Source organism: Schistocerca piceifrons, chromosome X, assembly GCF_021461385.2.
Source record: "Schistocerca piceifrons isolate TAMUIC-IGC-003096 chromosome X, iqSchPice1.1, whole genome shotgun sequence".
Lineage (NCBI taxonomy): Eukaryota > Metazoa > Arthropoda > Insecta > Orthoptera > Acrididae > Schistocerca > Schistocerca piceifrons.
The window spans coordinates 357,390,849-357,408,108 of record NC_060149.1 but is presented as its reverse complement, the minus strand read 5'-3'; the positions used below and the strand labels follow the sequence as shown (position 1 = coordinate 357,408,108).

At 38.4% G+C, this 17,260-nt stretch overlaps 1 protein-coding gene across 3 annotated transcripts in view; it reads right to left on the bottom strand.

Annotated features, from left to right (window-relative positions):
- The window catches only part of LOC124721105 (protein FAM214A), a 244,797-nt gene that overhangs the window by 27,642 nt on the left and 199,895 nt on the right, over positions 1-17,260 (bottom strand). For all 3 annotated transcript variants that reach the window (XM_047245925.1, XM_047245923.1, XM_047245924.1), the window contains exons 10-14: positions 9,706-9,886; positions 7,402-8,146; positions 4,918-5,114; positions 3,791-3,951; positions 1,983-2,155 (exon numbers count right to left, since the gene is read on the bottom strand). In XM_047245925.1, the coding sequence (XP_047101881.1) occupies positions 1,983-2,155; positions 3,791-3,951; positions 4,918-5,114; positions 7,402-8,146; positions 9,706-9,886 (1,457 nt within the window). The remainder of the gene's footprint in view (positions 1-1,982; positions 2,156-3,790; positions 3,952-4,917; positions 5,115-7,401; positions 8,147-9,705; positions 9,887-17,260) is intronic.

The following is a 17,260-nucleotide window of genomic DNA, read 5'->3' as shown; positions in this document are numbered from 1 at the left end:
AACAGCTATTGTCATCAGTCCCCTAGAGCTGAGAACTACTTAAACCTAACTAACCTAAGGACATCACACAACACCCAGTCATCGATCAAACAAGTGTGTGTATATTTAGAAAACTAGGAGTTTACCATTTTCTTCAATGGAAAACAATCATGTTCTTTGCGAATGACACAAGCACATAGTTCACTCACCAAGATGGTTACTAAAAGACAGAATCGTCTGGTATCATGACGTGCAAGTAAAAATACAGACATCTGTAAGTTTCATTGGTGGTCTGACCTGGCACTTAGTGCAAACAATACATTTCTCCTTGCAGCAGCTACCTCAGCACATAGTAGGAAGGAAACAGTTTGTTGGCCCACCATTGATGAACACATGTAAGAGAAGCAGAGAGTAAATATGGAATGGACAGGTATAGCGGCATGCTTTTTAAAGGACTATATAAACATCAGCCTTAATCAGTTCATGCAAACAATGAAATGTTTGAAAAGCTATATGGACAGACACTTCTCCAAAATACATGTCCAGTGCCTTAATCACACAGATATCCTTTAGTGATTAAGACAAGACTTTCAATAAGTGGGACTCAAATCCCCATGTGGATAATCTGATTTGTGTTTCTCTGCATCACTGAATACAAATACTGGCTGGTTACTTTGAGATGACACCATTCTTGCCGAATTGGAGCTTGGCTCCATCTCCAATGAGCTCACCGTCAAAGAGATGTTTCACTCTTCTCTTTCTTTCAACCAGTGCACCACCTCCATTGGTAAGTACTGGATACAAAAGTCCATGTAACAAGCTAAAGTTTTTAAATAGCAACGAATCCCTCACAGAAGAAAAAGAAACTAAGAAAAAGTGTTGCTTTTGTTTTGAAAATGAGGGTACACTCTTGCATCAGATGTATCAGTTGACAGAAATCTCTTGCACAAAAATCGAAATACATCAGACTAAGATCACATTTCTCTCTCATTTTATTGGTAGACTATGAGCAGCATGGACACTTGAGCAACTGAAAACTGTACGTTGGTGTAATACAGACATCTGATTTGTCACAAATTCTCAACATCAGGTTAAAAAGGAACTATTTTGTAGGTTGCACAGTGTGATGACTCTTTCTCAGCGATTTCTTTACCAGTCCTTACAAAATCATAGTTTACATTAATGTCCTAGATTGACACATTTTTTAAAATTTGTCAGTAAGACTATTTCATATTGGGTCTTAATGCAATTAATGTTTTTAGTTAAATTATACTGAGGTTAGTCAATTTTCAACAGGTAAAATAAAAAATACTTGCACAATCAAACAGTGGAAACTCCAGGTTTGAAAATCAACAAAGTAATTAAAAGATAGATTGCTACTTACCATAAAGATGACATTAAGTTGCAGACAGGCACAATTAAAAAGACAGTTACACAGTAGCTTTTAGCCACAGTCTTGTCAGAAAAAGAGAAACACACACCATTCATTCACACAAGCAAGCACACTACACATACACGACTGCCAACTCTAGTAGCTCCAGCCACTGGCATTCTGGTCCAAGCTGCCCAAGTTGGCAGTCATGGTGCATGAGGTGTGTTAGCTTCTGTGAATGAATGGGGTGTGTGTGTGTGTGTGTGTGTGTGTGTGTGTGTGTGTGTGTGTGTGTGTGTGTGTGTGGGGGGGGGGGGGGGGGGGGAGGGGGAGAGAGAGAGAGAGAGAGAGAGAGAGAGAGAGAGAGAGAGAGAGAGAGAGAGAGATATATGTAAGTGTCTTAATTGTGCCTGTCCACAACTTAACATGTCATATTTACGGTAAGCAGCTGTTATCATCAAGTTGCCACCACCTGGTGTCTAACATCTTAACAAAAAGCACAACATTACATCCACAACTACATTTTTATTACTTTTAAATGATTTTAGAAGGTCACAACACTTCCCAATGTATAACACAGTTTTTATTGTGAAAGTGTAAGTCAGGAGAGAGAAACAAAAAAATTACTTACAAGGTAGGGTGTAGAAACTTTATCATTATCCCCCAAGGTGTAAAAAAACACTGTGACAGGCAGCACAAGATGACGTGGACAAAATGAGCCGCTGGCACCGAGATCTGCAGTGAAGCCATGGACTGTGCTTACAGGTTCCAATCTTCCATTCAGGACAGACTCTTCAAAACTACCTGCAAGAGAAAGATGTACATCCTATCAAAAGTGAAAAAGAAATATATTAAAAAGTACATAGGGTTGAGGTAATGAAAACATTCAGAAGTATTAGGAATATTTCACACTTTCAGTTTAGTAACAAAATGTTGAAATTGCACAATTCTCTTTTTTCAGGCTATTCAATATAGTGGAAGTCCATTTTTATGTATTAGTAACCTACATTTGTATAACTCTAAATTTAAACTATGAGCATAGTGCACACAGTAATGTGTGAAGATTGCACAGTAATATTCATTTTCTGGATGAAAGTACAAAAGTGTGTTAGAAGTGTGGAAAGACAATATTGAAAAAAGCAGCTTTATGTTAGTACTGGGTGGAAGTGCAGAGTCTGCAAATGGAAAAATCTATTACATTTATGACTGATGACGAAGTCAAAGATTCATTAGTCAAGCTCCATTTGGTCCCAAAAAGTTTTATGGCACTTATTGTGACTTGTCTCTTGTCATCATTTGCAAAGTAAGTAACTGGCATGATGGAGCCAACAAAGGAACTCTACCTACACTAAGACTGAGTGCAATTGCATCAATTCATTTGGACACACTGTTTTTATTCAATGAATGGCCTTTGAAGAAAACACTCCATTATTTACATCAGGGCAGTAATTTCCACTTCTGTTTGTCACATCTTTGCACATCTATGGAGAACAATTGCTTTTGTCTCATCTGATGAGTGACTACATTTATCAGTAATAAGAAGAAATTCTGTCTTCCATTTTAAAAGAAATGTTGTATCCACACTACAACAAATGCAATGCAAATTATGGTAGTATTTAGATCTATTTTTCAGAATTTGAGAGTGTTAATGCTCAATAAGTGCTTAATATAAAACATTTTCAGCAGCAGTCCTGATATAAGGATGATTAATTCACATCTACCAGCAGTGAGGAGCAATCAGGAGAATTAAAGAAAGGCAGGAAGGAACAAAAATGTGAAAAATGATAAACGAGAAGCTATACAGATTCCAGAAGTAAGGAGGAGTTACCCAAGACTTTGAATTTGGCGTAACCCAAGAGCACTGAGAATTCCTACGGAAACAATGGGAGAAAGACTCAAATTCAGGGTACAAACAATGAGCAGTTAGTAAAGCAAAGTTAAAAATTTGAGCTTAACCCTCGATAGATGCACAGTGTAAATTTCAGTGAAATTAGTTGCATTTTTTAAGAGAATATGACAAAAACTAGGATTTTCTTGAGGAAGTAGGAGAGGAAACTCCCCTGCTCAGGCTGAAAACATGCTCCAAGAATCAGTTACTTTGATTAGAGAAATCTAGTTGACAAATCAACACCAAATTATTCCCCTATGCCTTTGACATGTTGCATATTACTTGGTATCCTTATTAAACCTACTCTTTTGTTCAATGGTGAAACTTAAATAATAAAAGGTGTTCTAAGAAATACTTTCTTATGGCACATCTTGCACTTACAGGAGGTGGGAGGAAGGAGGGAGGGGAGAAGCTTTCTGTGTTAGAGCATACTTTATTAACAGCTTAATTAACTCAGGAATACTTATGACCATAATTTCTTTGAAGTAGCTACACAGTCCCACTTTACAATACAATCTATAGCAAAATTTATAACCAAACCATAGTCTTACCTAACAATGATGAACAAGGATAACCACTGTATCTCAGTCGTTGAAAATCCTCACGAGCATTCTCAAGGAAATTGCCAGGTGGTACAGTATCAACTGGACTTGGTGTTTCAGCATCATCACTACTTGTACTTTGACTGTCATCACTACTTTCAAACAGAGCACTGAAGACAAAGAATACCATGGTTGTGTAACTGTTTGAAGCTTAAAACACTGATAAAATAGTATACATTTAAACCAGTAGAAGGAAATTGTTGGTTCACATTAACACTTGCTCTAACAATCTTCAATAAAATTATTTTCTAATGTCAGACTGGTATTCAGCTAATTGCCATCACCACCAGCTTCTTTTTCAACAGAAGATTAATATATTGCAAAAATAAGTTACAAATCAGAGTGATATGTAGTCAATTTTGAGAAATAATAAAAATAATGGCATGTAAATATTATGTATCATCACATCGACAAACAATCTGATACCTAGCACATACTGTAAGCACACATGAGAGGTGAAATGTAAATACATAGTTATCAGCAAAATGGTCTGTTAATGAACAGACATTTTCAAGTAATGATAGCACCTGCTACTTGGTTGGTGTTTTGATCCTACACCTCTTTGCCATTCTCTCAACTAACTAGAACTTGTGAAGACACAAAGGAATTAAAGAAAATAGCTGCCAGTGGGTGTTGATTTATATCAATGGATGAAGTTGAAAATTTTGGGCAGACCTGGATTCAAACCCAGGTCTCTTGCTTACTAGGCTGATGCGATGACCACTACACCATCCAAACACAGTGGTCACAGCAATCCCATGTACTGCACTAGCACACCTCCCGCCAGACTCAAATTCTCAACTTATACCGCACACTGCTGAGCTGTGCCCTGCTAATTAGTCACCTTACTCGCTGAATCTTGCCGAATCCCCTAAGAGTTCAAGCGTGGTGTACACTTGCACTTAAGGGATCACTGGCCACCATCGCATTAATTATATACGTCCAAAAAAAAAAAAAAACACATTTAGAACTTGTTAGTTTCTCAAATGAACAGTTAAAGAGCAACAGGAGTTTCAAGAGATATTTGCATGTAAAACTATTATAGTATATTACAGACAGAACTAATAGCAACAAACCTGCGAATAGCTGAGACAGAATTTAGAGTGCTGTCGAAGTCAAATCGTGTTGTGGAAGTAGTACGTCTAACAGGCGCAGGACTTGATGTCAGTGGCAATCCAGTACGACAATGGAAAACCATAGATGCAGCAGAGTCAAGTGAACGTCTAAAACGTGCCTTGTCCCTTGCTGATGGCACCTGCCAATTGTGATTTACCTGCACAATATTATTTCATTACTTCCAATTAATTTCGGATACAAGCATTAATTATTTTCATTTTTATTTACATCTATTGTAAATGATTTAGCTTCCATATTTCCATGTATACTAAAGTACTGGGGGGGGGGGACAGAAAGATAGACATGCACTGATTACATAAATGAAGTGTTCAAAGCAGGGTTTCACTGTTCAGCACCATTTGGAAATATGCTGCTCAATGCTTCAACCACTGGTCAGAAGTTCTCTCTTCTCTTACAAGTGTGTATTGTACTAAATATTTTCCACGTCCAAAAATTGCAATACCAAGATGAAATCGTGACTGTTACACAGATTAGGCACACGACAACAAACAAACTATAAAAATTACATAATTGTAAACAAGATGTAACACAAATCCAGCATTGTGCAAGGCCTGTCATGCACAGCAATTAGAGAATCTAAAGATTGTAGCATGGAAGCAATGATGACTTTAGTATGTTCCTGCGAAATCTGCCTTCAACTAGCTTGCACAGAAGCCCACAATACAATTAAAATGGTTCTTAAGGGCTTTGATTCTCAAACTTTTCATTTTTATGCTATACCTATCAACAATGAACACGGCTACATGTTTGTAACTACAATCACATCCAACAGGTGCACTGCTATCACTAAGAAGTTAATGTGGGACATACTGAAGTCTGAGGCAAATGTGGTTTCTGGACAATTGAATCCAAGGCAACTGCATTGGCATTATCAGCCCAGCCCAACAGCAAACAGTGTTAACCACTGATACTGATAAAGACACGTCCAAATCATTCCAGGATTCCAATGCAACAGTAAATACTATAGATGATACTGTATAATCCATGATCTTCATGCAAACAAGATGACAGTCATCATATGTGGTGGCCACATTGCATGGTCCAGAACCCTTCCATTTCTGTGTACAGCACTCAACTGCCTACACGTTCATCTCGTGCACCTTTGATCTACTTGCATGCCCTGTATCTTCCAAAATGCCATGTCATAACAAACCAATTACCAAGACCATTCTGTTCTATTAAAAATTCTTTGCATTCTCATTTTGTGCACTTTCATGTTGACGAAACTTAGTGGAGTGTGCTTTCCCATTTCCACTTTGTGGGGTGAACTTTGTGTAACAGTGATCTTTCCAGTTCCAATAAAGTGGGTGCTTCTGGAGCTATATGTAAGTCATCTGTATGCAGTCTCTACCATGTCTACCTTCGAGGCTGTTCTGAACATTCTCTGCTTTCGGATTCATTCATGTACTTCATTTTGGATGCTGTGATTTTTGCAAATGTTACTGAAGTAATAAGCCTCTATAGGTCTTATTTTGAACCAGATATAAGTTATCAAATTAGAAATATAGATTAATTAAATATCAAATGCAACAGAAGGACAGACTGTTCAACACAGACTTCTGATATGCTTAATGCACCATGTCATTACATGGCTTTTCTCAAAATAATGGGAAAAACAAGCACTTGAAAAAAACACCTATATTTCTTATTGTAGAAGGTCAAACAACTGATTTTAAAGATTTCCTTCACAATCAAAAGCATACACTGCTATTGGGCTGAAAACAATAAAGGATAGCGGCTGCCGAAAATTTAATTTGGAGGAACAGTGTATCCTAATGCTAAATCTTAGTTGCAATGAGGTTTATCTTTAGAAATTGATTGTAAGTATAGTTTTGTACCAAGTCAAAATTCTTGTTGATATTCACACAATTATACCTGCTTCTGTCTATAACACAGGTTGAAAATGAAATCCCTCATACTTTAAGAGTTTTTCATATGGCCCCGATAATGATGATACAAACAGGTCAGGTAACTTCCAAATATTCTTTTTTGGCATCTCCAAAAGTTTTACTCTTTTCAACAAAGTACAGCTGAAATGTTCATTTGATAAATGCTTAACAGTTTCATGGATGGTAGTGCACAATTCAACATCAAAACAACGCAAGGGCATGTTCATGATGATGCAAATGGAGATTGTACAAAAATAAATTTATGTCAATATTAAAATTTTGCATTAACCTACTCAGACCAAAATCAATACACTAAATCACAGTAACGTGCAATTTCAGTTCATATACTTTTACTTGAAGTGTTGAGATACTGTCATCTATTCAAAGATTAGATTACTGTAGTTTCAACAGTTACCATTAAAATTACACCAAAATTTATTAAAAAATATGTGAGGTTATTATCTGCACAACTGAACAGAAATTTAGTGCTATATTAGAGGAAAAAGCATAGTCATAAATTACATTATTTCTTACCTCTGAGAGACTTTTTATTTCATTGTTGAGGTTTTTCGTAACATTTGTACATTTTGAGCCATAATTTACTGAAGTTAAATTTCCCACAGCAAATTTTGTGGAGCACTCTGTATCACTTTGCAGTGATGTATCAGGTAAGTTGCCATCTTCTTGTGAACCAGTCTGAATTTCACGAACACACTTAAAATGATTATCTGTCTCTAATGTTGTCTCCCAAGTCCTGACTTCTGAACAACCCTCTGACAGTTGAGCTGATAATTTGGAACAAGTGTTTTCTGCACCTTTGTTTATGGCTTTTTGCTCACTAACCAAAACTGAAGTTTGTACTGAAGAAGGCAATTCACTTCTTCCTATAATACTGATGTCTGAAGTATCACAGTCTTGCAAATTTATAGATTTCATTCCTGTAATGATATCACAATGAGATTTACTGTTATCACAGTCATTAAAAGCACTTTTACTTGTACTAAGTTTGTGTTTATTTTTTAAAACTTTCTCCGACAACACCAAAGGTTTCTCAAATGTCAGTGCTTCTTCCTGATTTTTGCTCTTCCCACACACTCGCTGAAAACCTTGGTCATCGGATGAGGTAGTTGAAACATGTGTCCTATACACATCGGAATAACTTCTTGAACTGCTTCCCACTGAGGCCTGCTTTGATAGAATATGCTCTCTCATATCTAAAGTTTTTTTCAGCCCTTTATTTGCACCCTGAGTGAATGAACGAGATGGAGCATTTTTATCCCTAAAAGGAAAGAAACAACACATTAATACATAATCAAAGTTGACTACCGCTTGTCTAATAAAGGAATGTATGATCACAAATAATAGTAAATGGAGTTGACAATTATTCTGATCTTGAAACTTCCTGGCAGATTAAAACTGTGTGCCGGACCGAGACTCGAACTCAGTACCTTTGCCTTTCGCGGGCAAGTGCTCTACCGACTGAGCTCTCCAAGCACGACTCACTTTTGTCAGTCCTGGATTTGTACCCAGACAGCTGCCTTTCACAAGCAGTGCATTACAACTTTTACTATGAGTATGCAAGTTTGGAATTAATAGAAAGAAACCTGTAGCATGTTGAAATGCTAAATCTGTTTTAGAGGCACACTTGGGTATCACAATTTGGTAGTGTACTGAGTAACAGACAAGTCTCTGCATTAAATTTCTGGTCAAGAACGAAGTTTTAACTAGTCTTATATAAACAGTGCATGTATTTTCAATTTTGTGAGTTTACTGTAATATCTGTCATTCAACTTACACTCTGAAGTGATACACTGTCCATTTGTAATTATATTTTGTTTATACTAAATAGGGAGGGAGGTGGGGGAGGGAGAGAGGGAGAGGGAGGGGGAGGGGGAGAGGGAGAGGGGGAGAGGGAGAGAGGGAGAGAGAGAGAGAGAGAGAGAGAGAGAGAGAGAGAGGGGGGGGGGAGAGAGAGAGAGAGAGAGAGAGAGAGAGAGAGGGGGGGAGAGAGAGAGAGAGAGAGAGAGAGAGGGGGGGGGGGGAGAGAGAGAGAGAGAGAGGGGGGGGGGAGGAGGAGCAGTTTTTAATTTGATAAAGAGCTGTAATTATTAAAAATAAGATCAATAAGTAAAAATTATTTTCTTTTTTATTTTCATGTATAGGATGCATACGGTTAAGCAATAAAACTGAAGAAAGTATGACACATTCAGTAGTTATTGCTTAAAAACATCAACAGTCCTAAGTAAGGATTAAAACAACATCCAATAATCACTATTTTAAACTATGGATTTGAAAAATTTATGTTTATATGGCAGCTACAGTTCCATGCAGCCTCTGCTAGCAATAAAGAGAGAAACCACAAATCATAACAACATGTGGAAAGAACAATACATTATGTCAATTATTTAAGCAATCATGTTTGGATGTATAACGTAATGAAAGGTTATGTATTCTAAATGTTTACAGGATCACTGTTACTGAGGGTGCTTTACCAACAGCAAAAGAATATGTCACGTAAAACAATTCCTCAGTTTGCTCAAGATGGAAAAAAAAAATCAATTCTCTGCACAAAAATGAAATACAAGCAAGAAAGAAAGAAGCCACCCAATGGCACAGAGCTCCTTATATATTTTTTGATGGCGGTCTGAACCCTGCTCACACTTTTTGTTCCTTCTAACATTGCCTTCACTACAGTTTATTATGAGGCATCTTGCAAGATCAAAGTCAGATAATGTGCCAAATATTATTTCATTGGGAACAGAGAGATGAACATTGATGAATTTCTTTTGCAATTCTACAAGAATTCCAAGGAACTACAATCCTAAAAAAATATAGTACCTGAGCACTGCTAACACTTCTCCCAATTCTTTGTTGCTGAGCTCCAATTTTTTGGTTGTGCACTGACCATTCTTTGTGTAATCTGACTCTAGATCCAAGTCATCATCATCTCCACAACTGCATCGATGTTTACCCGAACGTGTGCAGGGATTTCTCATTCGATCATCGACAACCCCATGAGCTGAAAAAAATAAGTGTAACTCAGTATCAAACAATAAATAGCCTTTCAGTAAATGAAATAGCATAAATTACCGAGGTGTTGAGTGATTGAGGAACATGTAAACTTTGATACTTTTCAGTAATACATGTTTACCAGTAATCTCAATTATCCTCCAGTCAAATACAGATTGTGAAATTGCTAACAACTGAAGAAGGAAATGGCAACTTAAAAATTTTATGCCAGACTGTAACTCTTAACAAGTCATATATGAGAAGCACACTTCCACGGTCTGTCGGTGCTATATGAACCTAATTACATTTTTTAACTTGTCACTTCGTGGGGCATTAATTATTCTTCCCTACAACTAAAGGGAGAAGTTCTATCAGTACATAAAAGGTCATTTTATACTATAATTATTCTGTCATTAGTTAAAACAGTGGACAAATCCTTATTTTAATTAAGGACAGCTCTGCCATCAAAATAAAAAATACAATTATTTAAACAATGTTAAACCAAAATTAGTACATTACAAGTACCATGTGCAGGCAGGTCCACATGCCAGAGCACAAAGCTGTGTGGTCAGTACACAGATATGGATGAATAACTTATCTTTGTGGGTGGATGGAGATAACCCATGATCATGTTGTGGTGCTTCAAATGTCTAAGCTTATGGCAACTTGCCTTTACAAATGTCTGCTTGTGTATGTGCGGATGGATATGTGTGTGCAAGTGTATACCTGTCCTTTTTTCCCCCTAAGGTAAGTTTTTCCGCTGCCGGGATTGGAATGACTCCTTACCCTCTCCCTTAAAACCCACATCCTTTCGTCTTTCCCTCTCTTTCCCTCTTTCATGATGAAGCAACCGTTGGTTGCGAAAGCTTGAATTTTGTGTGTATGTTTGTGTTTGTTTATGTGTCTGCCAACCTGCCAGCACTTTCGTTTGGTAAGTCACATCATCTTTGTTTTTAGATACATACATACATACATACATAAATCCTTGTTCCACAGATCACGAATATGACATTTCGTAACGATGTGGAACATGTCACTTTAACATAAATTTTCTTTATACAAAATAATTAATTTTTTTCAGTTACTACTTCATACCTAAATATTCATCTATTTCGTAGGCATAGTTTTCATTCAGGAATTCTTTTAAGTTGCTTTTAAATGTTGAAATGTTGGTTGGCTATCTGTCAGACTTTTAATGCTATTTGGCAAATGACCAAATATTTTTTTGGCAGGATAATTCACCCCTTTCTGTGCCAAACTGAGATTTGATCCACAATAGTAAAGATCATCCTTTCTTCTAGTGTTGTAGCTATGCACTTCACTGTTATTTTTGAATTTGGATGGGTTATTAATGACAAATTTTGTGGGTGAATATATGTATTGCGAAGGTACTGTGAATATCCCAAGTTCCTTAAATAAATGTCTGCAAGGTGATCTTGGGTGGGGATCCACATATTATTCTGATTACACGCTTTTCTGGAATGAATACTTTCTCTCTTAATGACCAATTGCTCCAAAATATGATGCCATATGAAAGCAATGCCACAAGTGTGAGAATAAAATAGACGAAACAGAAGAGAGAAACAAGGAAGCAGATTACAGTGCCTGACCGACCACAAAAATAAAAAAGGAAAAGCCAGCCACCCTGCAACACATTAAAATCTTCACCCTGAAAGCACTAGGTTGGAGGACACAGAGGGACAGAGGATAGGTGCTAAAACTCAGATCGAATGATAAAACCCACCTTCATGGATGAAACGTAAAACCAAATCAGCCGATGAGGTGTTGTCTACTAAAATCAATGATAATGAGTCTGGCAACCGAAGATGAAGTTGCAGGGCAGCCAAAGGAGGACATAGCAAAAGAATATGGGCACACTGTCAACCGGGTGCCGCACCGACACTGAGGTGGGTCTTCAGGGGCAGGAGGTAGCCTTGGGTCGCCCATGCATGGCCAATGCAGAGCCTGCAGAGAACCACAGAGTCCCTGCGAGACACCCTCACTGAGGACTCCCACACATTCATGTTCCTCTTAGTGGCTCACAGTTTGTTGTGCGTACTGCGATTTTTCCATTCCGTCTCCAAAAACTGAAAAACTTTGTGGCATAATAACAAACGCAGGTCAGTTGTGAGGATGCCCATCTGCAGGAGTGGTTTCCGTGTAGCCTGTTTGGCCAGCCTGTCAGCAAGTTCATTTTCTGGGATTAGCACGTGACCAGGGGTCCAGACGAACACCACCGAATGACTGGATCATTCCAGGGTATAGATGGACTCCTGGAGGGACACTACCAAAGGATTACGAGGGTAGCACTGGACAATAGTTTTCAGGCTGCTCAAGGAGTCAGTACATAAAAGAAAAGACTCTCCAGGGCATGAACGGAGATACTGAAGTGCACGAGAAATGTCCACCAGTTCTGCAGTGAATACACTGTAGCCATCAGGTAAGGAATGCTGTTCAATATGGCTGCCGTGAACGTAGGCAAAGCCAACATGACTATCAGCCATCGAGCTGTCGGTGTAAACCACTCCAGAGCCCTGGAACACATCAAGAATCAAGAGGAAGTGACAGCAGAGAGCCGCAGGGTTAATGGAGTCCTTAGGACCACGTTAAGGGTCCAGACGAAGTTGCGGATGAGGCATATACCATGGAGGTGTACTTGAGTGGACTGCAAGTAGAGGTGGTGAAGTGAATGACTCCAGTTCGGAGAGAAGGGACCGCATGCGAACTGCAATCGTTAGCCCCGACCTGGGCTGCCAATGCGGGAGACTGCTGCAGGTGGGAAAAGAAAACGGTAATTCGGTTGCTCAGGGAAACTACGAATGTGTGCTGCATAACTGGCGAGCAGTTGCGCACGTCTGATTGGCAGTGGAGGGACACCAACCTCCACCAGTACAGTGGTTGCTGGACTCATCCTAAAAGCTCCTGTCGCTAGCCTAACCCCGCAGTGGTGCACAGGGTTGAGTAAATGCAACGCTGAAGGTGCTGCCGAACCATAAACCACACTCCCAAAGTCAATTTGGAACTGGACAAGGGCTCTGAAGAGCCAGCAGTGAATGAAAAAAGCTATAGTAGGCTAATTTACTGATAGGTTTATCACCAAAATTTGCAATGACCCTCACAGCAAAAATAGCTGAACCCAACTGTTTCAGTAGATCATCGATGTGTTTCTTCCACTTCAATTTCTCATCAATGCACAAACCCAGAAATTTTGAATATTCTGCCTTAGCAGCAGACTTCTGTTCATAGTATATGTTTATCAGTGGTGTTATGCCATTTACAGTACAGAATTGTATGAACTGTGTTTTCTCAAAATTTTGCGAGTCCATTTGCAGAGAACCACTTGATAATTTTCTGAAAGACATTATTTATCATTTCCTCAGCTGATTCTTGCTTGTTGGGTGTGATTACTACACTTGTATCATCAGCAAAAAGCACTAGCTTTGCATCTTCATGAATATATAGTGGCAAGTCATTTATATATATCAAGAACAATAAGGGACCCATGACTGAACCCTGTGTGACATTATTCTTGATACCTCCCCGGTTGAAGACTCTGCTGATTTTTGCAGACTATCTGTACTGCATTCTTCCAGTTAAATATGAATTAAACCATTTGTGCTCTGTCCCACTCATACCACAATACTTGAGCTTATCTAGAATAATTTCGTGATTCACACAATCAAAAGCCTTTGAGAGATCACAAAATATCCCAATGGATGATGATTGGCTATTCAGTGCATTTAATATTTGATCAGTGAAAGCATAAATAGCATTTTCTGTTGAAAAGGCCCTTCTGAGAACCAAACTGACATTTTGTTAGTACTTTATTTTTACAAATATGTGATGCTACTCTTGAATATGTTGCTTTTTCAAAAATTTTGGATAAAGCTGTCAGATGTGAGATTATGCAGTAGTTGTTAGCATCAGACCTATCTCCTTTTTTATGCAATGGTTTAACAATAGCATATTTCAGTCTATCTGGAAAAAATACTCTGTTTCAGTGAGGTACTACATATGTGGCTGAGAATCCCAGGTATTTGTTGGGAACAAGCTTTTAGTACTCTGTCGGAAATGCCATCAATTCCATGTGAGCTTTTACTTTTGAGTGAATTTATTATTTTCCTAATTTCAGTAGGAGAGGTGGGTTGAATTTCAGTTTTATCAAATTGCATAGGTATTGCATCTTCCACTTTCTAATGAAAATTTTCTAATGAATATGCTGGATCCTATTTTCTCTACAACACTTAAGAAATGATTATTAAAAGTGTTTCCTACTTCTGACTTCTTGTTAACAAACTTTTCACCAAGTTTGATAGAAATACAGTCTTTGCGTGCTCTTGGTTGCCCTGTGTCCCTTTTAACATTATTCCAAATTGTTTTAATTTTATCATCAGATGTGCTAATCTCAGACACAATGCACATACTTCTGGACTTTTCTTAATACAGTGAAGTAGTTTTTATATTTCACTGTTTTGGGGTGATTACTCCTCCTAGCTATAAGATGCATTTCCCTTTTCTGTTTGCAAGATATTTTTATCCTTTTAGTAAGCCATGGCATCTTACATGGTTTCTTACAATTATATTCCACCATTTTCTTAGGGAAACTGTTTTCAAGTACACTCATAAAGGTATCACGAAATACTTTAAATTTTAAATTAGCAGGTTCCCTGTACAGCTCATCCCAGTCTAACTGTTGCAAGCTTTCCCTAAAATTTTGAATAGTTAAATCGTTAATTGAACACATTATTTTGGAAGACTGTTTTGCAATACTGTATGGAGCTATACCATATACTGCAATTAGCTGTGCAACATGACCAGACAGACCATTCTTAACAGGATAAGTTTTTAACTGATTAAATTTATCTTGGTCTATGAAAACATTATCTATCTGTGTGCTGCTTTCCTGTACCACCCGAGTAGAAAAAATCAATAACTGACATCAAATTGAAAGAACAAAGTAATACTTCACGGCCAAGCTTTATATTTAACTCTTACAGAAAAATCTACATTGATATCCCCACAAACAATAATTTGCTTTCCCCTGTCCGACAGATAGCACAACAAAGAACCCAAATTTTTGAAAATAGTTGAAAATTCCCCAATGGGGACCTATACATGGCTACAAGTGTCTTCATAGGTGTGTCTCCTGCTGCATCAGCTAATTTGCTCCCCTATATTCCCACATGGCCACATGCCCAGCAGAATGCTACATTTCTCGCAGATACGGTAACTGATGTAAAGTGTCCTGAACATTTTGAACAATTATATCTGCTACATATTAGTGCACGGTATACTGCCCAGGAGTAGGTAGTTCCAAAACATGAGGAATTTAATGCCTTTGTCATACATCATTTGCTCCACTGGTGTAAGAATTTAGCACAAAAGACAGTAAACTCATTTGAAAAGTGGATCCTGAAGATACCATCTGGGAAAAGAACTATTTCACAGACAATACCACAGAACTCTTTGAGACTTCAGTTATACAAGCTCTGTAAGCAGATGAGCAGCTAATCTGCATGCAAATAAATACAGAAAGCATTTAAGTGTGCGCACAAGTGCGCATGTTTTTTGGAGCACGAGGAGATTTTGTCTGACAATATATGTTTATCAGTCCCAGTACAGTGACTGAGTATAGAACTACTGGTCTAACTAAGGTCCTGACATTTGACTGTATCCAGTATCTTCAGGTGTGAATATAATTCAGATCCTCCTGCACTATGGTCATAAACTGAATGAGATTGAACAAAGTTTCTGTGAAGTTAGGGAAGAAAGGAAAGTTATAGTTAAATGTCCCAACAATGGAGGTGTCACTGGAGACTGAGCACAAGCTTAGATTAGAAAAGGAATTTGGCCATGACCTTTTCATGGTAGCTATTTAGAGAAACTGCAGAAAACCTACACTTGGATGGTTGAGGAGGAATCTGAGCTGTTCTACTCTTAAATGTAACTGTTGTGTCTGATCACTGCATCACCACTCTCAGTTTCCTATCAAATTGGAGGGGGCATTTCTGTTTGTTTTCCATATTTTGCCCTTAAGATATTCCCTTTCATTGCGTCAAGTATCTCGAATGGTCTTGTTTTAATTTCTCTGAAATGAGATAGTTTATTAGGTCTTTTCAGTGAATCTGATGATTTTCTGCTATTCTGGGTTTACACCTATATATTGTCAACAAAATACCCTCATGAATGTTCACTTGATTCTGGAGTTCACTATCAATAAGTTGTACAACCAACTTTGCTAGCGATGGTTCACTGACAAAATACGTTCTCATTTGCTGAGATGATAGTTAGCATAGCCTTCAGCTATGTCATTTGCTACGACCTAGCAAGGCACCATTACCAGTTACTATTGATACTGAATTATGTACAGTCCAGAGCAACAATCATCATTAATGGATTAAAGTTAAGTATTCCACCAGTTACGTCCATTTTTCAACAGTCTAATTTCCTTGCCCTGTTCCAGACTTCACGCCAGCTTGCGTGAGCTAAAACGCGTGCCTTTCGGCTTCCTCCAGTACCCAGTGTTGGCTCTCCTGCCAATCCACAACAGTTTTTCTTTTTTTAAGTGTGCAAAAGCAACTAGGATCATATGCGCCTATGTTGGGACAGTAGAACATGCAAGACAAAGAGGAGTTAAAAACTACTGCACATTAATCCCAATTGATGGGAGAGAAGACCGCTAAAAAGAGGGACATGGAGGAAAGTCTATCAAGTATGCCATACACAGAAACGTAGGTCCCGAGTTAAAGATTAAATGCCCTTCACCATATTGCTATGATGGGTTACAAGTGAAATGGGGTTGACAGCCCGTGCACCCTTTGCTAAAATGGCCAGTAACTCAAACAGCAAGCATAAATGAGAATGTAAGTGGTTAAAAAAAGGGGCATTCCATCAGGACATGGCGAACTGTCTAAGGTTGAGGGCAATGAGCACAAAGTGGTGGGGGAGCACCACTTAACAAATGGTGATGGCTAAAAAGAGAGTGTCCGATATGCGATGTAGCTAAAATGATCTCCTCACAGCATGAGGGCCGAGAGGAGGTCGACCAAGCCACTGGGAGAGGCTTAATAACTCTGAGCTTGTTCCCACGAAAGGATGACTAGTGGCGATGCCAAAGTGACACCAACCTGCTGACAGATGGCAACACAGAGATCATCGGAGGGAATGTAAGAACCAGTGGGCTGAGGTACGAGGATTGCAGCTTTGGCAGCAGAGTAAGTGGCCTCATTTCCTGTTGGACTCACATGACCACGAACCCACATAATCATCACAATGGCTCCATCATGAATAAGTGACAGCTTTCCTGGACCTGTTGCACTAAGGTATGGACAGTGTACAGCACACAGAGGCTTTGAAGGGCACAGAGAGCTGGAGCAGATGATGC